This window comes from Barbus barbus (genome assembly GCF_936440315.1).
Source record: "Barbus barbus genome assembly, chromosome: 43".
Lineage (NCBI taxonomy): Eukaryota > Metazoa > Chordata > Actinopteri > Cypriniformes > Cyprinidae > Barbus > Barbus barbus.
In genome coordinates this window covers 7,362,957-7,389,178 of record NC_136721.1, presented here as the reverse complement: position 1 = coordinate 7,389,178, position 26,222 = coordinate 7,362,957, and the positions used below count along the sequence as shown (strand labels likewise).

Below are 26,222 nucleotides of genomic sequence, written 5' to 3'. Positions count from 1 at the left end.
CTTTCACGGTTTGTAAATTTAATTTACGATAGTCGATGCACAACCTAACATCGCCATTCCGCTTCCGGATCACCACAATTGGGGAGGCAAATGGTGACTCTGACTCCCGGATGATGTCAGCTTCAAGCAGATCCCGCAAATGGCTTCGAACAGCCTCAATGTCGCGGGGATGGATAGGCCTGGCTCGAAGCTTGAAAGAGGTTTCATCGTGGAGCTTGATATGGTGTTTTACCTGATCCGTACAACCGAAATCAAGGTCGTGGTAAGAAAACACTTCAGGCATTTGGTTGAGCTTGGATGTTACTCGCTCCTTCCATTCAGGTGGAATAGATGATTCTCCAAAATTTAACTCCAAAGTGCTTCTTTGGGAACCTTCTTGGACTGGAAAAATATTTACGGTATGCTGGGCCAGGATGGTAGGTGATGTACCAATATCAGCAATTACGGTCATTGGTGGAATGAGAACATCTTGTTCAGACTCGTTCCTAACAAGAACAGGAACTTTGTAGGGAGCATGAGTTGGAAGTGTAATGACACAACTCTGGACGCATAAGCCGCCAGGAAGAGGTGATATGGGGTGTTCAATCACAGCCCATTGAACTGTAGTTGGACTGTCTATTCTGGCAGAGCCTTCTAGAACAATGGTCTGACCAGAAGGGATCAGAACTGGTGTCTGACTCAACAACTTCACAGATCCTGCTCGACCCAGCTGGCTTAGTTGGCGCTTCAGTTGTAAGAGCTTTAGGACTGCACAGTAACCTTGGGCCGTAGGCTGAAAATTTGAGAGGTCACTACTGATGTATCGCTCATATAAAGGCTCCAGAGTATTCATGCCAATAAGCACAATTGATGAACCCTCAGGATTACCATCGGGTACAACCAAGGCAAGAGTCGGTACATCAAATTCCTCTCCCAAGAACTCTTTGTGAAAACCTATGGTCATCTCTACATACCCCAGGTATGGCACTGACTGACCGGCAGCACCCTCTACCTGGAGTAAATTATAAAGTGGCTTCACAGGGAGATCGCTGAGACTCTGGTTGTAAAAAGAGACTGGAATCGTAGTGACCTGCGAGCCAGTATCCAAAAGGCAGTAGTAGTTCTGTCCAGCAATCTGAACGACTGCAGAACATTTTGAGCCCACCAGACCCTTTGGAAGTTGTATGGTTGCATTCTTTATCTTGGACTGTGACATTTCTGCACACTTGACAATCTTCTTTTTTTCCTTGGGACGGATTTGGTCCCCTCTGGCCCCTGTCTGTCCCACAACAGGAACCGGACTCAGTTTAAATGAACGGAGTTGGAAGCGTTTTGTTGATTGCTAGTGAACTGTTTCTTTTTACGAGCAACCAGAGTAGGATTAGGTTCATTCTCACACTGAGGACGGATGTGGCCATCCTCACCACACCGAAAACAATAACCAGGTTTGGCCGACGTAGGTGTGGATCGACTAGGCTGCTGATTGGTGGCCCTGGTATGTGGTTTACTGTAAGTGGAAGTTTTGGAGATAGAACTGGTCTTTGACTGGCTGGCTGTTAGCATAGCTAACTGTCGCTGGACGTCAGCTAGTTGTTTAGCCAGTTGCTGGGTGATATTAACCAAAGCAGTAACTGCGGCCCCATCTTCAGGGTTAACACGAGCAAACTGGGCATGGGATGTAGCTTTCTGCCGTGTAGACCCCAAATGTTGCTTCATTCGATGTAATTTTGCTGCCTCTCGGTCCTCTTCAGTGCGCAAGAGGAGCAATAGCTCAGCAAAAGTGGGTGGACAAGTCTTCTTTTGTTTTAGCTGGAGCTCAGCAATCAAAGAATTGTCCCAGCATCCACGACAGAACTGGTTCAGCAAATGCCGATTTACTTCAGACTCTATGACTCCTCCCCTTTTCATGGCAGAATTCAGGACAACCTGGAGCCGTTGAAGGTAGGCAGATGGTTTCTCACCGGTATCCTGAAATGTATCCATGAATCTAGCAAACAGTTCGTCCCCATCTTGAACAGTAGCATATGCAGAGTCAAGAGTGTCTAAATACACTGCAGGCAGCGTGCTGGAACTCAATTGCTTGACCAAGTCTGCTGCTGGAGGAAGGAGGCTCTCCAGTATCCTCCTAGAACGATGGAGGTCGGACACAGATGGATCCTTCAACAGCAGTTCTACTCCTGACCGCTAGGTGTCATAGTCAGCCTCATGAGTAGGTCTGGGAAGCCGACCTGAAAAAACCCTGATCCTCTGGTGATGTACTGCACTCTCCTCATTCTTCACAATGTGCTCCACTACATAGCGCTGGACCTCAGGTGGATGGACGTCAATGCTGGAAGTTGAATGTCTCATCCCCGACTGCGTAAATTTAGATGGATCAATACTGGGCTCAGTGACTGACCTGGGAGCAGCAGTGTCAATGAGGGGAACAGGAATAGCTGGTGGAAACTGAATTGATGGCTTCACTAATGGCTTTGACAGCGCAGGCGACTCTGTGATTGATGACTCTTCCACATGAGGAGCAGAGCTGAGCTCGGAGACCGAAAGTCCAATCTGAGACATCGTTGTTTTGAGCACTTCTGTGTAATCCACTCCAGTTAATTTGGCTAAATTCTGCAAATCAGACAAATACAACATAGTTTTTGCAAACAGTAGATAGCTCCAAAATGCAACATGTATGTGTCCTTTTAGCAGAGACCCATGTGTGCGGCAAAATGGGACGCAGCGCTTCCAAAGCTGCACCGCTAGTGAATTCAACAACAAGCACACCATCATACTCAGATTCAGTCTCAGAAATTTCCTCAATCTTATTGACTGAACCATATTGGCCTAGAAACTCAATAACTTCATTACTTCCTGCTTCTGTCATGCCCTCGCCCTCCAACAGCACAGCATTTGATAATTTGATACCACGTTTCAAAAACACATCCATTATTGTTATCGAACTGAAATAAACCCAAATCAATAACTCAAATGCACATTAAACTCACCAATTCCTCCTGGCTGGCTCGCCAAAGTAATGTAGCATATATAAGTGCAATAATTATAAATAAAATAGTGGACCAATATCAGAAAATCTTGGTTTGGCTCAAGGAGGAAAAGGTGAAATTCAATGATACACAGAGTCAAGGCTGCCGTGCAATTGTGAATTGTATTACATATAAGACAACAAACATTTACAATATTTACACGTGCACATAGGAGGTATTCAGTTCAAAGTTATTAATAAACATACAGCAATCTCAGAATTCAAAATTCTTTCAATCATAAACAGTGCTTGAAGCCGCGGCAGTTCACAACACACACAGTCCTCAAGACAGACAGAGTCCAAGGAGTCCAGGATGGAACAGTTCATAAGCTCAGTACCAATATGTAGATGTGTGATAATGTGTCTAAGGGTGTGTGTGCAGGTGTATCAACTCAGCAGCTGCAGCGCCTCCTACCACATCGGTAGATGCATGCACTCCGAATCATCAGCTTTGGGCCTAGTGGCTCGCCATCAATGCACAGAACCTGGCCTGTACAAAACAGGACCCATTAATACATCACTCTGGTTCCAAGCATCACAAATATCTCACCACAATATCATAAAGTCATCATATTATCAATCTCAGTTCATTCGTTTCATCATGTACATGATTCAATATAAATACTGCACTTAGCAATATAAATAATTTAACAATCAGCAAGAGTACTCTTATAACTAGACAATATCAATAATAGCTTCAAAATACATTTCAGAATAGAGTAGTTGACAACATAATTCAACAACAATATTAAGATTAAGGTTAATTATTAGTGCATTGCTCATTTAAATAGGCATATACACACACACACAGTCAGACTCAGTATAATTAAAGTACAGCCAGCGCCAGCACCGCCTAACAGATCCACATACAATACACTGTTAGCACCATATAACAAACAATGACAACTCACCAGCTCCCATATCATTTAGTCACTCAACAGCAGTCAATTGAAAGGTAGAGGCAATCTAAAAAGGCATAATAGTTAAACCAACAGTTTAGCTTAACAGTAAAATGTTTTACAGGGCTAAACGCCTACCTGCAGCAGCTCAACACACCGACTCCCGCACACACACACCAAACAACAGCGCGCGGCCGTATTTAAAGGAAAGTGACGCAACACTGTCAAGTCTCGCGATACTTCACGAAGTCTCGCGACAACGCGAACACAGAGGGGAGCCGCGAGTAAGGAGAATAAGGCAAAAACACCTGGGTTACATAGGTCTCATCAGCAACAACGATAAAACGCACTACAGAGAGGAAGTGGCACAGCTGGCTGAATGGTGAGGCACTAACAATCTGTCCCTCAATGTGGAGAAGACAAAGGAGGTTGTGATGTACTTCAGGAGAAACTCCGTTGACCACCCCCCACTGACCATCGACAGTTTGACTGTGGAGAGAGTCAGCATCACTAAATTCCTGGGGGTACACATCACAGAGGATCTCACCTGGACCACCAACACCATGTCACTCTCCAAAAAGGCACAACAGCGCCTACACTTTTTCCCGCCGGCTGAAAAGAGCAAGTCTCCCTCCACCCATCCTCACCACATTCTACAGAGGCACCATTGAGAGTGTGCTGACCAGCTGCATCACTGTCTGGTATGGGAACTGCAGTGCTGCTGACCGCAAGACCCTCCAGCGGACAGTGAACACAGCTGCAAAGATCATCGGGGCCCCTCTCCCCTCCATCCTGGACATTTTCCTTACACGATGCTCCAGCAAAACCAACAGCATCGTGAAGGACTCCTCCCATCCCTCCCAGTCTCTTCCAGCTCTTACCATCAGGAAGACAGTACCGGAGCATCAGAGCCCGCTCCGCCAGACTGCTCAACAGCTTTTTCCCCCAGGCTGTGAGAGCGCTGAACTCAAATCACCCCGCCTCCCTCTGAAACCCCATGCAAACCCCTCTCTCCTGAAACATCTTTTTTTCTGTTAATTATCATGTTGCGCTGCGTGTCTGTTTTTCTTCAAAGCACCAACTTAGAATGTTGGTTTGATTGCTTGTGTTACATGAGAAAATAATTTTGCCCACCTGATGTTGTAGATTAATGCGTGTGCGGTTCGGGTCGCAACTCGCGGTCTTTGTCAAAAGGTTCTGTGGTCTGGTACAGAAATAAATTAGTGCTGCTGTCGGATAACGGGTCGGGTGTTCTGTTAAGTAACCTACTGCTTAGGGCTGGGTATTGTGACCAATTCTTCGATTCGATTCTTATTTTTATGGTTTCGATTTCGATTCGATATCGATTAGCTATCAATATTTCATTTAAAATGTTAGTTTTGCAGACATGGGATCCATATTTTGATATAAATGCTGGTAACTGAAACTCTCCTACTTAAGTTTATTACTGAAATACACATCTACATTAATAATAGGGTGCACACAGTTGTTTTTTTTAGTTGAGCAATTCGAAAGATAAGTGAAGTGACATTCAGCCAAGTATGGTGACCCATACTCGGAATTCGTGCTCTGCATTTAACCCATCCAACGTGCACACACACAGCAGTGAACACACACACACACACACAGCAGTGAACACACACACCGTGGCCAAGCCTCGCCCTGGGTGAACCGCCTTCTTGATCATGGTGTCTCCCCTGCCAGGTAAGTATATCTATAGATGGTGACACCTTCAGGACGAGAGGTGAATATTCATATCCTCTTACGTGAAGCACGCGCATTAAGAATCGATTCGGGGATTTCCCGAATCGATATCGTTGCGTTAAACTGAAGATCGATTAAAATCGGAGAATCGATATTTTTTTACCCAGCCCTACTACTGCTGGTGCACGTTTACCAAACAGGACCCGTGCAGGACTCTGCTTTGAACCACTTTGCGTCTCTCAGTCAGATAACCCCATATGCCTGAAGCGCCATTTACAGGTCTTTCCCTAAACTGTCACACAGCTCATATTTCATTTGCGAAAATAACCTTGCCACCTCCATCCTTGCACATCCCGCATCTCATTCTATTATATTCCATTCTATCATCTATAGCACAACTGTATAGATGTGTTTATATATACATAGTTTATTTATTTTTCAATTTATCTTTTAATTTTTGTCTATTTATATTTACATATGTGTTTTTTATTCTCATCTTATTTTTTATTGTCTGTGTTGTTGTCTCTGTGTACTGGAAGCTTATGTGACTAAATCAAATTCGTTATATGCGCAAGCATACTTGGCAATAAAGCTCTTTCTGATTCTAATATTACTAATCAAAACTGAAGTTTTGACATATTTCCGGTAGGAAATTTACAAAATATCTTCATGGAACACGATCTTTACTTAAAGGGTTAGTTCACCCCAAAATGAAAATTAGCCTGTTTTACTCGCGCTCAAAGCATTCTAGGTGTATATGACTTTCTTCTTTCAGACGAATCCAATCGGTGTTATATTAAAAATTGTCCTGGCCCCTCCAAGCCTTACAATGGGGTAAGTAGGGTTTTTTTGTCAACAGTTCAGAAGACGTGGAATAAACTGCACGCATCCGTAATAAAACGTGCCTCACATGGTTCTGGGGGGTGAATAAAGACCTCCTGTAGTGAATACATTCGTTTTTGTAAGATAAATATCCATATTTCAAACATAATAAACACTTTTGTTCTCACTTCCGCTGACTGTCCTACACTGAATATGGATAAATATAGCCAAAATATAGCCTAGAAACGTTTAGTTTGATTTAGTTTTCTTGATTTGTAAAGTGATATTCAGTGGTGTCAAAAGTATTCACATTCATTACTCAAGTAGAAGTATAGATACTAGGGTTTAAAAAGACTTCTGTAGAACTTGAAGTATCAACTCAAGTTTTTTACTGAAGTAAAAGTGTAAAAGTACTGGTTTCAAAACTACTTAAAGTGTAAAAGTAATGGAAGGAAAAAAAATCCCATTAAGGACAAAAGCTTAGGCCGCGGCACAGGGGCCTATTGTGCACTACCCCACCTCCTCAAAAAAACATTTTTCTAAAGGCCATAATGACTATAATGTTATATTAAAATGTTAATGTTGAAAAATGTGGGATGCACTAGGCTACCTGTTTCAGCCGGATATGTGCCCACTGAAAATTAACGCATTTTAGTACAATGCAAATACATTAAAAAACCATATATGTGTACTACTGAGCATTAATGTGTTTCATGGAGTGGAAGATATGATGACTAGTTGCCTGTAAGTATTGTAATGGTGCAAAAAGTCAAACATCAGAGGCATGTCATCAATAACCTTTATTGGAATGTAAATGTACATCCAAGCTTAGCTGCAGGAATCTGTGAGGGCAACGGACGAAGAGAAAGCACCCATTTGATAAATGAGCCAGTATTGGAGAAATAACTTTTAAGAAATAATCTTTTTTGAGTATGACGTGATTTGTGTCATGTGCAGGTGCGATGGATCACGTACAAACCAATAGGGTGTCGGAATGGTATAGGTTTATATTCTCATCCAACCACAATTCACTCTATCCGGATGGCGTGATTTATCTGGATAGGTTTTTATTATTTTTTTATTTTTTTTTGAGCGATGAGCAAGGGCGATGCTAGGATTTTCATTTTAGGGGGGCTCAGCCCCCAATGCTGGTATAATAATAAAAAATAAATATTTACAAAAAAAATTATTAATAGGGTAGGATGGTATACTAAACTTATTGCAGTATTCCACTGTATTGCATAGATGGGTATAACATCCGAGTACAAGCCAAATACAAGTCTACCTGATCTCACACACACACACACCTGTTTACTGTACAAACCAAAAATGTTACTGTTTGCATTACTAGTACAGTTTTCTATGCTCAAGTACAAACAGAAAATTGTAAACATAAAACATCATATCACTTTAAACTTACACTGACTATCCATATTAGCAATATAAACAACACAGATATAAGGCTGGACAATGGATTAAACTATGTGGGTGCTGTGATTAACTTTTAAAAGTAAAAAAATAAAAAATAAAAAAAACAGCAAAACTGAAGCAGTCTGTGAGAAGGACACACAATGTTTCAATCTCTGTCAATCACTCTGATATGCAATTAAAATGAGTGCACTGACTGAGTGCGGTCTGTCACCGTCTTTAATCACTTCTATGCATAACTGTATGGTATGAATATTAAGAATATTAAGTTCTATGTTGAAAGCTAAAATTTCTATTGAAAATAGCAATAACGTGATCGTTTTATAAAGTATGCATATAATGTGTTAAGGGCTTTCGCTGAAGGAAACAGCTGTGGTGTGATGAGTGGTGAATGCAGCGAAAACTTTACAGAAGATTGGAAACCGATTGCTCTCCCATGACTTTTTGTAAACTGTATTTAAGACAAAGAACTGCACAGATGTAGATATTATAACAATCTAAACATAAACACACACCTTGTCCTCTCCTCTGCCCCACCGCAGTCTGTGGATTGAAGAACGCGCAGAAAGATGGGGAGGAGCCGAAGTCTGCTGCCGTTTGAAATTTAAAGGGGAAGAATCGCAAGATTTTTAGGGGGGCTGAGCAGAAATGTAGGGGTGCTAAAGCCCCCCTAAAAATTACCTAGCAACGCCCATGACGATGACAAGCCGGAATGAAAACGAGCCGAAATGAAATAGGAGTAACGAGGCTATTTTTAAAATGTAAGGAGTAGAAAGTACAGATAATTGCGTGAAAATGTAAGGAGTAACGTTAGAAGTAAAAAGTCGGCTGAAAAATAATTACTCCAGTAAAGTATACATACTCAAAATTTCTACTTAAGTAAGGTAACAAAGTATTTGTACTTCGTTACTTGACACCTCTGGTGATATTTTTCCTACTTGTTAAATGTCATGTTCTCTTTGGGATGTGTTCATGCTTTGCTCTTGTTCTTCAGAGATCATTACAGGGACCAAAGATTGAGAGATGACAGTAATATAGCAGTTTTATTTGTCCATATTTGGTTAGCATTCTTATTCCCCCCCTCCCCCTTGTTTTTTCTCTTTACAGAGCTATACTCCTACAGTCACACCCAAAAATATCAGCTCCCTTGGTAAATATGATCAAAGAAAACTTTCGATCTTTTATTTAAAAAATTAATTTGCAATCTCCTTTTTGATATTTTATTTTAAAAATTCACATAAATCTAACCTTTCATTGATAATAAGAATTTAAAATGGGGTCATTGTGAAAATAAATGTTTTTCTCTAATACACATTGGCCACAATTAACGGCACCCTTTTATCCAATACTTTTTGAAACCTCCATTTGCCAGTTTAACAGCTCAAAATTTTCTCTTATAATGCCTGATGAGGACACCTGACAAGAGATCAGAGACCATTCCGTCATCCAGAATCATTCCAGACCCTTTAGATTCCCAGCTCCATGTTGGTGGTGCTTCTCTTCAGTTCACCTCACTCATTTTCTATAGGGTTCAGGTCAGAGGACTGGCATGGCCATAGCAGAAGCTTGGTTTTGTGCTCATTGACCCATTTTTGTGTTTTTGAGGTTTGTGTCTGGATTATTGTACGATTGGACGATCCAAACATGGCCCATTATAAGATTTCTAACAAAGTCAGCCACTTATTGATTTTTTTTATCTGTTGGTATTTGATAGAATCCATGATGCCATGTGTCTAAACAAGATATCCAGGACCTCTCATTGTACACATGGGGTACTTTTTATCCCCGTCTTCACAAAATCCATGTTGTGAAGGACTGTGATAACTAAAAATGGAAAGGGAATGTCATTGGTGGGTTTTCAATTGACAGCTGGAACTACGAATCACTACAGGTTTAGCGACATCTGGAGGTAGTTCCGCTAGAATGAAGAAGTGCGTTGCATCATAAAGTTTAGTGCGGAGCTAATGAGTGTTCTCCACAAGTTTATTTTCAGTTTGTGCGTGCAGCTAGAAGTAAGTTTAAAGTTCTTATCTTTATTGTTAATACCTTTGGGTATTGTTGCAGTTTAAGTTAATCACGGACTTCAGATATTAACGGCAATACTGTATGTTTGCGTACACTGATCGCATTTCAGCAATTGCTTCTTCTTGTGTGAATTAATGCGATTACGATTGTTTTGACAGCTGTTTACATGCTTATCAGAACCGTTATGTGTATCATAAGCTTGTTTGCACGCGTACCTATAAATGCCTCAAGATTAACGATCTGAATTGCACCGTCATGTTTACATAAGACAGCCGGAATGGCGCTATTGACATTACGGCTCGGGTTCGTGTCCCGCTCAGAACAAGGCTGTACATAATGTTAATTGTTGTGATTATTGTAATTATATAGTGACTTTGTTGATCCTAGTTGATCCTAGAAATATTTAAATGCACTTGTATTTGCTTAATATAGTTGTGTGTGTATTGTTGTTACAATTATTCTTGTGCACTGTTAATTACGATTCTTGTATGTATATTTCAGAACCACACATATAATTGCAGTGGAGAATAAATGTTAAAGAAGAAACCATCAGAGTCCTTACATTCTTACCGGATGTGCCATAGTGTTAGCAAAACTTTCCTAACCAGCCCCACATAAGTAATTGAACAATCCATCTTGAGTGTTTGCCGCTAAAATGCTCATTTTAGCGGCAAACTTTTTTGTTTTATCTGACCATAGAAGCCAGTCCCATTTGAAGTTCCATTCTGATAACTGAATATGCTGGAGATTGTTTTTGGATGAGCTAGGTTAATTTTTCTTGAAACCCTCCCAAACAACGTGGTGATGTAGGCAGTGTTCATTTTGACAGCAAATTTTGATTTAGTTTTAGTCATAGTCTTTTGACTAAAATGCCATTTAGTTTGTCATTTTAGTCATCTGAATTGTTTTTAGTTTTAGTCGACTAAATCTACAGTAAATTTAGTCTACTAAAATCTAATGGGTTTAGTTACAGTGCATTTATTAAGCATTTCTCTAAAATTTCCAAACTCGTTAGGCTATATAGGTTTGATATTGTTTTTGTTTTTTTTAACATAGACTGCAACTTAACTCCGGTGACACACAACATGCCTTTGTTAAAATAAAAAATAAAAACACTTCTCATAAAGAACAAGAACATGGTCTTCTTTTAATGAAATACCAATGGTTATATAGGCTAATTATGCTTTTTTTTTTTTTTGTTTACAATATTCTTCATTCTTTCAAGCAGACATATTTATTTCTATAAATAAATGTAGATTGATCTTTAGGGCTACTAAAGTTTTTCAGTCAAGAGCAGTGAGTTATTGTATGTCTTTTGTTGCTTGATTAACGGACAATAGCATCTAAATTAGGCTGCTATCCCTTTAAAACCGAATCTATGGTGACGGATGCAATGGATGCAAAGTACTGATTCACGTTCTCCCTACTGTTTACGTTCACAGCTGTTTACGTGAATCCTTGTCAAAACGGACATTTCAAAATCATTTTCACATCGCATGAATGGAGAAATACACACAAAGAGTACTCTTTGAGATGCTGTGAGACGTGCGTTCTCTGTGTGTATGCTTCAGTGTCTGTGCTTAGAACACCGGATCGAATTGAGTTCTCTTGCGTCGTCAGGTTTATCCATATGCCTGCTCTCCTCTTACTCCCACATATTGACATTTTTGAACGTTTAATGCACCGTGTAGCAAGTGTATTTTAGCTTATGTCCTGCTGGTTCATATGTTCGCATCTAACCTTCTATGCAGCAGATTCGTTCTGAATTAATCTCTTCCCAAATCGTCCCTCCCTAACATTTTTGTTTCGTTTTTATTCGTTGACAAAAATTTGCGTTATAATTTTTGTCATTCAAAAAGAGTTTTTGTTCGTTATTGTCTCGTTGTCGTCAACGAAATTAACACTGGATGTAGGTGCTGTTTGACAATTTTTTTTTTTAAGGTTTTCTGACCCCGAGACTCAACTATTTTGAGCCGAGAGTCTTAAACTGAGTCTCAAATTCTTCTCCTCACCATGCATTAGGACGATATAGACACACGTCCTCTTCCAGGCAGTTTCGTAACATTTTATGTTGATTGGAAATTCTTAATTATTGCCCTGATGGTGGAAATGGGAATTTTCACTGCTCTAGCTCTTTTCTTAAAGCCACTTCACTAATTTGTGAAGCTTTATCTTTTGCAAATATCTTTTGCTGCACATCAAAGACGGGAAGTCGTGGCCTAATGGTTAGCGAGTCGGACTCGTAATCCAAAGGTTGCGGTTTCGAGTCTCGGGCCGGTAGGGATTGTAGGTGGGGGGAGTGAATGTCCAGCAATCTCTCCACCCTCAATACCACGACTGAGGTGCCCTTGAGCAAGGCACCGAACCCCCAACTGCTCCCGGGTGTGTGTTCACGGTGTGTGTGTTCACTGCTGTGAGTGTGCACGTTGGATGGGTTAAATGCAGAGCACGAATTCCGAGTATGGGTCACAGCCTTCTTTGATCATATTTACCAAAGGTGCCAATATTTTTTGCCATGACTGTATATGTATATGAAATGTATGAATTTCTACTCTCCTTAGACTTTTTCATGCCTTCAGGTTTATTCTTGGCATCATATCCAGGTCAATAGGTCAGTGTAAGGTAATAAATTATAGTTGAAATGGCCTTCATAGCCCTATCAAAAGAAAAAAGATTCTCAATCAGCTGAGACAACTCCAATGTCAGATTGCATTTCAAGAAATAGAACACTTTTATCAGACAGAGAACACGAAAAATGGAAAAAAATACTGGGATGGACAAGGCTTTTTATTCATCTCACAAATAAGGAAAGAGAAGAGGAGTCTGTATTCTAGTTCATAGAGGTCTGAATTTCACATCTACTACAGTTCATAAAGACACTGAAAATACTGATCCTTTTTTTTTTTACAGAAATAATCAATATATTTTATTATTGCATCTGTTATAAATTGCTTTGTCAGGACAACCTGATGTACAGATCTGTTGTTTCAGTATTACAGTGCATCTGGAATGCCCACTAAGCACCTGTCAGACAGCATCTGTGCCGTCTGTGGTCAGCCAATTCTTGTGGATGTGAGTGAAGAAGGAATCATAGAGAACACATACAGACTGTCCTGCAATCATGTGTATCCTTTACTGTTTATTTACTGTGTAAATCTATGTTCATTTGTCATGTCTGCAAGCTCCAGGGTTTGTACAGAGTTTGGAAAGTTTGGAAAATGCTTGATTTAACTTATTTTTTCAAGGTTTAAAATGTAATTGAATTTTTAATATTGTCCTTAAATGCTTGACATTGAAAGTAACAACAAAATGAAAGAAACAACAGGTGTACTGGAGATGGTGGACCTGCCAATTATGGTGTTCTCTGTCAAATGCCAGTCGAGCTACATGGTCCTGGGCTGTGAGCACTGGTTCCATTAGAGGATGTCGGACCCTCATGGACTGCACACCAGGAGCCTGATCCAAATAATCTACATAATTATTAGTGAATGAGACCCATTGATATTTGCTCTAATAATCAGCTTCCACCAGTTATATATTGCATATAATGCATGTGACTGAGCTTTCAGTAACTGCATCTTGTCCTTCTTTTTTTTTATTTCACTATTTGTTTTTGTTTGTTTATGTCTTAGTTTCAGAAATATCTATAAAGTGTTGCCATGGCAAACAAACAATTTGCAGAACAGTTTTTTGAAACCAGAAAAGGTTATGCTTTATAATTAATAAGCTGTTTCTGAGTATCAAGCTTTTAAACCTCTGAACAACAGACCTTTATGTAAAGTCTATGCCACTATTGTTGTATACTTTTTCATCCATCTCCTCATTATCTAAGCATATATAAGATGTCACCAAATTTGAATTGATTATATATATTCTATTTATATGCTTTTTGTTAAGGTTTTATTTAAGTTTCAAGTTTACACTGATATTAGTAAAATTACATGTAACAGTGTGATAACATTTCTAACTTTTTTTAAACCACAGACAATAGAGTTGTCGTCATCTGGCACGTACACTAAATGCACACATTTGTTTCCTTAACCTATTTTTTCTCAGATTCCATGAGTTTTGCATACGTGGCTGGTGCATCGTGGGTAAGAAGCAGACATGTCCATACTGCAAAGAAAAAGTTGACCTTAAAAGGATGTTCAGTAACCCGTATCCTTTTTGACCTCCAAAACACTCAAATCAGTTCAATTCAACTTTAGCATATACATGTGTAACTCATCTCACACATTATAAATGCTTTTTACAAGATTTGTATTCTTTATAGCAGAGGTCCCCAGCCACTACCGGGCCGTGGAAGAATTCTTACCGGGTCGCGGGAACATTCTGGGGAAAATGTGTATAGATATGACGCTCTCTCATTGTGCCTAAATGATTGCTCTAATTATTCTGTATTTTCATTGTATGCGATTGATATGGAGTAGCAATTTGATGATTTCATGTTAAATTAGTAAATAAAATATTGCTCTGATCTGTCATATAGGCTATTAGGGCAGAAACGGATTGCAGTTGATCCGTGATATACGGACCAGGTCCAGACCCTACCGTTCGGCATTTTATTTGCAGGTTAATTTGCCAATTTACATGTTCAAGCTATTTAAAACCACAAGAAACGAAACAGAACTCAATTTGTTACTTGCGCGCTGTACTCGCACACACCCGAAGCACGCACAAGCATAGAGACGTGTTTCAGACAGCGCGGCATACCCAGTTATTCCTCTTTCATGTTTCCCTGCAGTTAAGATACATATGCATGGGGGTTAGCGGTTATGTTGCAATACTCAACATATTTCTGTTTTAAACCATGAAGGTGAGCCAATGGATATCACACAAGAAAAGTGCAAACTTTGCGCAATAGTTATGCCGGTGAACATCTTAACTTCAGTCATACATAAAGTGAAAGTAAAAAAAACAATAGAGTTTTCTAACACTGCATTAACAGCGCATATTCTCTAAGAGACTAATCTACTTCTACATGTGCTGATAACAGTATAAATGAATAGACCTGTTTTAGAGCCATCCACAAACCCATGGTCCGCAAGATTTTTTTCGAAACCGTAACCGGTCCGTTGAGTAAAAAAAGTTGGAGACCCCTGCTTTATAGAGTCTGTGCATTTAAAAAAACCTTTAAGTTCTGTAATGCTTTAAGCAGAAAAAAAAAACATTGGCAAAATATTTGTTTTATTCCCCTGTTTAAGCTTAGTATTGTGTATGTTATGTATTTCTCAGAGGAGCCAACAGTAGTAATGGTTTGAGATTCCCACTCTTTTCATAAGCTGGACCTGCCAGTAACAACTTCTTTTCCCTGAGCCATAGATTCAGCTGATTATAAAGTAGATTGGATGGATGGATGGATGGATTTTTTTTAACCACTGAGAAATTTTAAAGGTATAGTTCACCCAAAACTAAAATTTGTCATTGATTCACACTCATGTCGGTCCAAACTACTAAGAACACAAATTAAAATAAAATATTTTTGATGAAGAGCTTGTACTCTTACAACTGAATGCAACTGAAACATTTTATGGCCCAGAAAGGTAGTAAGGGCATTGTTCAAATTGTGTGTGTGTGTGTGTGTGTGAGACATCAACACACACACAACAGTGGTTCAACCGTAATGTTATGAAGCTACGAGGGTACTTTGTGTGCACAAAGAAAACAAAAGTCTGCACTTTTGTGACATAATGCTGCTTTGACTGCCGGGTAGAAGTCAGCTGAGTAGCTCGCAGGCTCAGCATAAGTGGACATCGAGGGTGCATAGCGGCCTGCAAGTTCTCAAGACTGAAAGTGCACATGAAGTGTGTCGTTTGGAGCAGGGTCAATTTCTTCTCTTCTCTGTCAGTCGCCACTGCCATTCATGGGAGTATCTACAGGTGCTGGTCATAAAATTAGAATATCATGAAAAAGTTGATTTATTTCAGTAATACCATTCAAAAAGTGAAACTTGTATATTAGATTCATTCATTACACACAGACTGATATATTTCAAATGTTTATTTCCTTTAATTTTGATGATTATAACGGACAACTAATGAAAGTCCCAAATTCAGTATCTCAGAAAATTAGAATATCAATTAAGACCAATGCAAAAAAAAATATTTTTAGAAATGTTGGCCAACTGAAAAGTATGAACATGAAAAGTATGAGCATGTACAGAACTCAATATTTAGTTGGGGCTCCTTTGGCCTGGATTACTGCAGCAATGCGGCGTGGCATGGAGTCGATCAGTCTGTGGCACTGCTCAGGTGTTATGAGAGCCCATGTTGCTCTGATAGTGGCCTTCAGCTCTTCTGAATTGTTGGGTCTGGCGTATTGCATCTTCCTCTTCACAATACCCCATAGGTTTTCTATGGGGTTAAGGTCAGGCGAGTTTGCTGGCCAATCAGGAACAGGGATACCATGGTCCTTAAACCAGGTACTGGTAGCTTTGGCAGTGTGTGCAGGTGCCAAGTCCTGTTGGAAAATGAAATCTGCATCTCCATAAAGTTGGTCAGCAGCAGGAAGGATGAAGTGCTCTAAAACTTCCTGGTAGACGGCTGCGTTGACCTTGGACCTCAGAAAACACCATGGACCAACACCAGCAGATGACATGGCACCCCAAACCATCAATGACTGTGGAAACTTTATACTGGACCTCAAGCAACGTGGATTATGTGCCTCTCCTCTCTTCCTCCAGACTCTGGGACCTTGATTTCCAAAGGAAAGGCAAAATTTACTTTCATCAGAGAACATAACTTTGGACCACTCAGCAGCAGTCCAGTCAAGATGCTTCTGACGCTGTCTCTTGTTCAAGAGTGGCTTGACACAAGGAATGCGACAGCTGAAACCCATGTCTTTTGCATACGTCTGTACATGGTGGTTCTTGAAGCACTGACTCCAGCTACAGTCCACTCTTTGTGAATCTCCCCCACATTTTTTAATGGGTTTTGTTTCACAATCCTCTCCAGGGTGCGGTTATCCCTATTGCTTGTACACTTTTTTCTGCCACATCTTGTCCTTCCCTTCGCCTCTCTATTAATGTGCTTGGACACAGAGCTCTGTGAACAGCCAGCCTCTTTAGCAATGACCTTTTGTGTCTTGCCCTCCTTGTGCAAGCTGTCAATGGTCGTCTTTTGGACAACTGTCAAGTCAGCAGTCTTCCCCATGATTGTGTAGCCTACAGAACTAGACTGAGAGACCATTTAAAGGCTTTTGCAGGTGTTTTGAGTTAATTAGCTGATTAGAGTGTGGCACCAGGTGTCTTCAATATTGAACATTTTCACAATATTCTAATTTTCTGAGATACTGAATTTGGGACTTTCATTAGTTGTCAGTTATAATCATCAAAATTAAAGGAAATAAACATTTGAAATATATCAGTCTGTGTGTAATGAATGAATCTAATATACAAGTTTCACTTTTTGAATGGTATTACTGAAATAAATCAACTTTTCATGATATTCTAATTTTATGACCAGCACCTTAGATGCATACATGTGGTGCTGCTGACAAAGGAACCGGTGTTCTGATGTAGGACGTCCATCTCGTAGTTCATCATCTTTATATTCTAGTTCAAATAAGGCTGGGCAAAAATTTGCAAGTCATTCTCTGTCAAAATATTCAGACATGTTTACAAAGACTTTTTGTACAGCGTCCATCTTCTGCTGTACAAAATGTGCATTGCATCTGCATTCGGCTCCTGCATCAGCAACACCACACGTATGCATCGTAGTACATGAATGGCAGCAAAGAATGACACTGAAGAGAAGTTGTTTTTTTGTCTTTGTCCGCAAAAAGTATTCTTGTAGCTTCATAACGTTACGGTTGAACCAATGATGTCACATGGACTATTTTAACAATGCCCTTCCTACCTTTTTGGGCCATAAAACGTTTCAGTTGCATTGCTGTCTATGCAGGGTCAGAAAGCTCTCGGATTTCATCAAAAATATCTTAATTCGTGTTTTGAAAATTAATGAAGGTTTTACGAGTTTGGAACAACATGAGAGTGAGAATTTAATGACATCATTTTCATTTTTTGGTGAACTATCCCTTTAAGCTTAGTACACTGCATGACACTCTGTCCAGATAATTGTCTAGGATAATGCCTTTTCACACACATGCTCCAGTTTCTGTGAGAATGTCACTGATACCATACGCAACATTATAAGACTGTGCTATGCCACTTGCTTGTATGTTACACTTAATACACTTTATTTTGCTGCTCTCTGGAATACTTGATACCAATCGTACTCAATTACTTACATAACCTCGGTTCCCTGAAATACGGGAACGAGTACTGCGTCGCTAGACGCTATGGGGAAAACCCCTTTTTCTTTGAGGATTGAAGACTTTTCAATCACACAGTGTAACTGCAAAGCCATTGGTTCGTGGAGTAAATTAAAAACAAATCAATTTCTCGCCAGCGGAGCTGCCTGAGCCTATGGCGATGAAGCCCCCCCAGAATTGGCGGGGCCATCTGGCTATATAAGCGGGAATTACACCATAGGAGGAGTATGCTAGCGCAATAGCATAAACTAACCATTGAGAAATTCTCTGCTTTTTGACCGGAGACCCTTTGGTGCGACCACCAAAGCATACAAAAAGTTGTTCCAACTACCTGATCGGGGTGGAATGCTCGATGTAAATTCCCAGTGCCCTCACAGGGCAGAGAAGGTTAAGCTCCAGGTCCTCTGCCAAAGGAGGAAGCGCAGAGAGAGTGATAATCTCTGCTCTAAACAGGGTGTAAAGTGCTTTAGGGACGTATCCATGCCTTGGCTTTAGGATAACTTTGGAGTCGCTAGGCCCAAACTCAAGACAGGCAGGGCTTACCGAGCGTGCCTGCAAGTCACCTACTCATTTAACCGATGCTAACGCCAGTAGCAAGGCAGTTTTCAACAACAGGGTTAAGTCTACAGACTGTAGTGGCTCAAAAGGGGAACTCTTGAGGGCTCTCAGGACCGTGGGCAGATCCCGCGCAAGGACTGTGGGGGGCCGAGGCGGATTGAGCCTCCTGGATCCCCTCAGAAAATGAAACAACTAAGCTGTTCCGGCCCACAGAGTGTCTGGCTAAAGGAGCCTGGAAAGCTGTTATAGCTGCCACATAGACCTTGAGCATGGAAGGGGAATGGTCCTTATCCAACAGCTCTTGTAGGAAGGACAATATCACTGATATGTCACAGGAAGCTCAGTCTTCGGGCATAGAGCAGTCTCATAGACAGGGCTCTAGCCTGTGATTTAGTATTCGGGACACTCTCGGGAAGACGGGCTGATTCCCGTCGAGAGCCAAGAGGTGCAGAGCCCACAGCTTGGGCTGGGGGTGCCAAATGGTCCTGTTCGCCTGAGAGAGAAGGTCCTGCCTCAGGTAAATGGGCCATGGGGCTGCTATCAGCAGCTGAGACCGCTCCGAAAACCAAAGCTGGTTCCTCCAGAGTGGGGCACTAGAAGGAACCTGTGTCTGTGTTCCCTGATTTGCCTGATTACCTGAGGGATCAGAACGATCAGGAGAAAAGCATACAAGAGGAGGTTGGGCCGATCGTGGGCCAATGCATTCATCGCTCTTTGAAAAATAAATTGGGCAATGAGAGCTGTATTTTGAGGCAAAGAGGTCGACCTCTGCCCTGCCAAAGATCTCTCAGATTTTCTGAACCGTTTGTGGGTGGAGCATCCACTCCTCTGCGGGGACATTGCGGGGGTCTTCGAGTGAACTGAATTGAAGTAATCTCGTTTTGTAATCCCCAAAACCCAATCTGACACTCCAGGAATGGCCTGCCAGGCCTCAGCCCATGTGGTGAGGGCTTGGATTGGTTCGGGTGGTGGGTCGCTGTGAGGGACTTGACACTCATGATAAGTGGAAGAGGATATTTGCTCTCTTTTTAAAAATATTTGTTTTATTTGACCCACTATAACAGCGGCTGTTAGTGTGCTTTTAAAATTGGCCCAGTATTCACAACAGTTTTTGTGACAGACACACACTGCCACTGGCACCCGGAACCAAACAGAGTTCTTGGGGCATAACAGAGGCCATTTGGGGGGTGGTCCGGCAATGGTAAGATTTTGCCCCCTCATCTTCCTGTTCAGTAGATCAGGACAACGTCAGCTTGGGCCAGGTTCCTTGGTGCTTCGGGAACAGGTAGCGTCGTTGGGGTTCAGGATTCTGAGTAGTCTGAGCGGGCGATGGCACAGGTTTCACTGGCTGCTGAGTTAGTGCAGGTCTAGTGCGACTGGTGGCGGTTGCAGAGCTGGAGCACTTAGGCAGGAAGTGCCACATTGCCTGGGACGACTTATGCGCAGCAGTAAAACGCTCTGCAAAACCCTTGACGGTGGGTCCAAACAGTCCGTGGGGGAGACCGGAGAGTCAAGGAAAGGGACCTTGTCAGCCGCCTTGATCTCAGCCAGCACCACTAAACTGGCCATTGAACTCCCGATGGCCTTTGCTGTTGCCTTCATTGCTCGCAGTCTGTTGCACTGCGCAGCTCCTTGAAAGCTGCATGGTCAGGTCTGGACTTATCCATGGCTTGGAAGAGTTTGACTTGGAAGATCTGGAGCACGGCCATAGAGTGCAGAGCTTTCCATCCGGTTTGCAGTGGGTGGGCAGAGGTGTGTGACCACTGACTCATCCAGATAAGGCAGCTTTTTGTAGCCCTTCTCTTCAGTGCCGTCAACTGAGGAGAGAGAAATTTGATTTTTAGGCTCACCGGATGGTGGCAGGTCTTCGCTGATCTCAGGACTCCAGACGCTCGCGGTTGACACGCCTCACTACGGATTCGAAGCTGCCTTTTCTTCTGCGCCTCCTCGCTGATCCAGCCCACTTCACGAGCCGCTTCAGCAATCGACGCAGACGGCAGCTAGTCCCCTGCTGCCATCCGGCGAGCATACTAAAAATGCAAATTTATTCTAAAAGTGCCGCGGTGTTGTTACAAATGCCGCGCCGTCATTGCGCGTCGTGCAGGATCTCTCTGCACGATAGTGACGGCCACTCAGAGTGTGTTTCTTGCCTGGGTAAACCCCACGCGGAAGCCGCTCTGACCGAGATGGAATGTTCCGGGTCCCCGTTTAGTTCCGGGTGCCAAGGCCGGTTTGTTTGTCACAGAAACTGTTGTGAATCACGGGCCCTTTCCAAATGCACCTCCACATGCAGCCACTGTTATAGCGAGAAAAATAAAAAACAAACATTCTCAAAAAGAGAGCAAATTTCCTCTTCCAATTACCGAGTGTGTCGAGTCCCCGCAAGGCGACTCACCACCCAAACTAATGCAACCCCTTGCCACACGGGCCGAGGCCTGGCGGGCCATCCCCGGAGTGTCTCATTGGGTTCTGGGGATTATAGAAAGAGGTTATACACTTCAATTTGCTCGAAGACCCCCACGGTACAGCGGCATGGTCTCCACCTCAGTGCTGAGCAGCAACGCTCACGTTCTGCGAGGCGAGGTAAAGAATTTGCTGGCAAAAGGAGCTATAGAGATAGTTCCCCCAGCTCAGAGTGAGTCAGGCTTCTACAGCCATTATTTCCTCGTCCCCGAAAAGGATGGCAGCCTCTGGCCCATCCTCGATCTCAGACGTCTGAACTGTGCCCTCATGAGACGGCCATTCAGAAGGACTACACTGAAGCAGATCCTCTCACATATTCGCCCAGAGGACTGGTTCTTCAATTCGACGACTGGCTCATTCTAGCACAGTCGAAGGCAGAGCTGATAGCCCACAGGTCCCTCCTCCTCAGTCACTTGGAGGACCTGGGACTCAGGATCAATTTGGCCAAGAGCTCCCTGTCCCCCAGCCAACGAACTTCGTTCCTGGGGACAGTTTTCCACTCAGCCCACATGAAGGCGAAAGTCGCGCCAGATCGCGTTCTGGCCATACGGCAGCTCGTGGCTTCCTTCAAAATTGGAGCCTTCTACGCACTCAAATCGTTTCAGAGGATGCTGGACCTCATGGCCTCCGCATCGCCAGTTCTTCGGTTGGGCCTTCTCAGGATGAGACCCCTTCAGTACTGGCTGAAACCTCTAATTCCGCCTCATGCGTGGCGTAATGGACGCATCCGCATCAGGGTGGACCAGGCCTGTGTGTCAGCCCTGGCCTCCTGGAAGGACCTTCGGTGGTTCAAACAGGGCGTGACCATGGGTTTGGTTTACAGAAGGAAGGTTGTTACGACTGATGCCTCCAACACAGGTTGGGGGGCTCTGTGCGATGGCGAACTGACCTTCTGCTCCTGGACGAACGCGGAAGGACAGCTGCAACTGCCTCGAAATGACGGCAGTATGTCGAGCTCTTCAGTTCTTCCTGCCAGTCCTGAAGGGACACCACGTGCTAGTCCGTTCAGGCAGCATACATAAACCGCCAGGGCGGGCTCACCTCGAAATGCCTTTTCGAGATGGTGGAGCGCCTCTTAGTATGGGCACATCTCAACCTGCATTCACTGAGAGCAGCTCATGTGCCCGGCGTGCTGAACCAAGGAGCGGATATGCTCTCTCGGAACAACGTCCCCTCCGAGGAGTGGATGCTCCTCCCACAGACGGTTCAAGAAATCTGCCGAATGTTTGGCAGGGCAGAGGTTCGACAACTCTCACTGCCAAATTTACTTTTCAAAGAGCAAGGATGCGTTGGCCCACGAATGGCCCAACCTCCTTCTATATGCTTTTCCGCCGATTGCTCTGATTCTTCAAGTAATCAGGCGATTTAGGGAACACAAGCACAAAGTGCTTCTAGTGGCCCCACTCTGGAAGAACGATCATTGGATCTCAGAGCTATCTCAGCTGCTAATAGCGGCTCTGTGGCCCATTCCCCTGCGACGAGACCTCCTCTCTCAGGCGAACAGAACGATCTGGCACCCCCAGCCAGGTCTGTGGGACCTGCATCTATGGGCACTCGATGGGACTCAATAGATCTCTCCGAGAATGTCCTAAATACCATTGAACAGGCTAGAGCCCCGTCCACGAGACACCTCTACGCCCTTAAGTGGTCAGTTTTCTCCGCCTGCTGTCAAGCCCACGGCGAGGAGCACGCAATATGTGACATATCAGTGATAGCAGCTTCTCACGCTCCTATAGCCGGACAGTCGGTGGGCCGGAACAACCTGGTTGTCCGTTTCCTGAGGGGTTCTAGGAGGCGCTAGCATCGGTGAAGCAAGTAGGTGACTTGCAGGCTCTCTCTGTAAACCCTGCCTGTCTTGAGTTTGGGCCTAACGACTCTAAGTTCGTCCTAAAGCCAAGACATGGCTATGTCCCGAAGGCGCTCTACACTTCGTTTAGGGCCCAGGTTATTACACTCCCTGCGCTCCCCCCTTCTGAGGAGGACTGAGAGTTCAACCTTTTCTGCCCGGTCAGGGCATTGAGAACTTGCATCGAGCGTTCCGCACCCTTTAGGCAATCGGAACAACTCTTTGTCTGCTTTGGCGGCCGCACCAAAGGGTCTCCGGTCACAAGGCACTGGATATCTCGATGGTTAGTTGACGCTATTGCACTAGCATACTCCTCCCTGGGCCTCCAGAGCCCCATTGGAGTGAGAGCCCATTCCACTAGGTGTGGTCTCTTCCTGGGCGCGGTCTAGTGGTGTGTCCATGGCAGACATTTGTGCAGCGGCCGGCTGGGCCTCGCCGTTCACATTTTCCAGGTTCTATAACTTGGATGTCCCAGCCTTACAGGCTCGGGTTCTCTCTGCTTAAAGGGCACACACCTTTCTTAAGCGGTCCCTTCAGGCATTGCCTGATTCTTCAAGAACGCTCTTATAAGGCTGTACTTATGACTGTTGAAACGATATCTAGGCTGGACTGACCTCTAGGAGCTCGGTCCTCATGCCTCCTGCAGGATTCTTCCTGCTCATAATTGGTCCCTATGAGCCTTATTGCTCAAGGCCAGTTTATGTTGGTTGTTTCTCTTCATGGCATGGCGGGATTGTATTTGTTCCCCGTAGCATCTAGCGACGCAGTACGAGTGAAGTATCGATAAGGAACGTACTCAGTTACTAACGTACAGGAACGAGTACTGCGTACTGTGCCATGCCATTCAGCTGCACGACTCAGGTCGTCGCTTCAGTCGAATTGGCCTGATTTCCTATGGCGAAACGCCTGCTAATATAGCCAGATGGCCCCGCCCTTTCTGGCAGGCTCTGGCGGGCTTTGCCACCATAGGCTCGTGTAGCACCGATGACAAGCCATTGGTTCGTTTTTATTTACTGCACGAGCCAATGGCCGTGCAGTCACACTGCGTGATTGAAAAAGCCTTCAGTCCTCGGAGAAAAAGGATTTTCCCCATAGCGTCTAGCGACGCAGTACTCGTTCCCGTATCTCAGGGAACTGAGGTTACGTTAGTAACAGAGTACGTTTTCCCCATAGTGTCTATAGACGCAGTACGATTGAGGTATCAAAAGGGAATGAAGGCCTTTTTCTGGGTTATCTTCTTTCACTTTTCTCCCTAATATTTTACCAGGGGCAGGTAATCCTGCACAGGTTTTTTTTTTTTTAAAGTACCCACGGTTAAAAGTGAGGTTTAGGGTGTCAAATTTTGTGGGGTAAAAAAAAACATTCTGTTTAAGAATTGATTAAATTTAGGTAAAAGTGGTGACACTCACAGATTTGGATCACTTTTGGACATTTTCTATGGGTTTCTATGTGCTGACATAATTGATAAAGGAAAAATATTATTAATACAAACACTGATAAATACAAAACATGACTACCAAAGTGTTATAACCTGCATGTTTTCTTTCTCACATTGTAAAACAATCTTAGTTCAGTGTTTTTTGTTTGTTTGTTTGTTTGTTTTTAATATAAATAATTTAGTACCTTAACTCCGTCCTTAGATGGGAGAGACCCCATGTCATGTATGGACAGCTACTTGACTGGCTGCGCTACCTTGTGGCCTGGCAGCCTATTATCATTGGACTGGTACAAGGCATCAATTACATTCTGGGTTTGGAGTAATGGCACCAGCATAGTTTGACTCAAACTGGGACACTTTTTCAATGACTGATGCTAATGTGTTTTGCTGTGGTAATATGTCTTCAAATGAAATTCTATGAGCAGTCTGATGTTGGATGTTTTCGTTGACATTTTTTTTGTCAGACATTTGTTTATGGACTATTTGAAGTTTGGACCTTGAGTTATAGCGTAATGTATAAATGTTGCATATTGAATGTCCAATATGGTCTTTGAAATTTGAGTGCACGATTTCCCAAATGCACATTTGGTTTTATAAAAATAAAATAAATGGCATAAATGTGTTCTTATTAGTGTGAGTGAAGTAATGAAAGAAAAAAAAAAAGAATGATTTTAAACTATTTCATATGCATTTAGAAAATTATTGAATATTATGCCACTCTTGTGAATGAAGTTGAGCACTTAAAATTATGAATCATGAAATTATCCAGAAGTAATAATGATCAACAATGCACATTTCACAATGCATTATAGACAGACAGTATAATGACAGACACTGCCAGACTTGTTAGGTGGTCAAATGGTCCTTCGCCCAGTTTCAGTAGGTCTGATAACACAGTAACCACTGCTGCACACATATGCTGTTGGTGGTGGTGTGTGCAGACAAGTACTGTAATGTCAACTCCTCCCGTTGGCTGAATTGCATGAATGCATTTATGACTGAAACAAATTAACTTTTTCCAGTGGGAATGAATGAGAAAAATGTACTTCTGCAAATATGCAGTATCCTGTACAAGTTTGCTTCTCTGGCAAATGTATTTTGTTTTACAGCTGTTTAGAATTTTTTTTTCTTCTAAGACAAGACAAGGATACGGAGTAGGAGAATCAGTGTTGAGAAGGTTACTTTGGAAATGTAATAGGTTATAGATTACAAATTACCCTACTTAAAATGTAAAGTAGTGTAACTTTTCAATTACTTAAAGTAATGTAACTGATTACTTTTTCATTACTTTTCTAAATTCCTAATGTTTTCAATCACTTTCAAACATGTAAAGCAGACAGGATTAACCTTACAGTAGTACTCAACACTGATTACTGTCAGACTTTCGAAATCCTTCATCACTTTAATTAAGATTATAATATTTTAATTTTAAAGGAGACAATGGATGCCAAATATTTTAATTTGCATATAAATGTGTCTTGGCAGTGTGTGGACACAACCACCTACAATGATAAACATTTTAAAATGATAAAAAGCCCTTTTTTGTAATCCCCCCCCCAAAGCCTAAATAGTCTCAATTATCAAGCCATTTGGATTTTGGAGTGAATAACCAGCGCTCTCTTCCACCTTCACTACCATGACTGAGGTGAGACCCTTGAGCAACAACCGAACCACCACTGCTCCCCAGGTGCTGCAGCAATATGGCTGCCCGCTGCTCCGGGTGTGAGTTCACAGTGTGTGTGCACTTGGATGAGTTAAATGCGG

The 26,222-nt window shown here is 42.6% G+C and overlaps 1 protein-coding gene across 3 annotated transcripts in view; it reads left to right on the top strand.

The window, feature by feature from the left end:
- Positions 1-25,106, top strand: part of LOC306862120 (E3 ubiquitin ligase RNF121) — a 151,791-nt gene extending 126,685 nt beyond the window's left edge. Inside the window, exons 7-9 of one of the 3 annotated variants that reach the window (XM_079404761.1) lie at positions 12,874-13,007; positions 13,939-14,040; positions 24,661-25,106. In XM_079404761.1, the coding sequence (XP_079260887.1) occupies positions 12,874-13,007; positions 13,939-14,040; positions 24,661-24,781 (357 nt within the window). In that variant the 3' untranslated portion in view covers positions 24,782-25,106. The remainder of the gene's footprint in view (positions 1-12,873; positions 13,008-13,938; positions 14,041-24,660) is intronic. The other 2 variants (XM_079404762.1, XM_079404763.1) reach the window with 2 other exon arrangements.
- Positions 25,107-26,222: the final 1,116 nt, after the last annotated feature.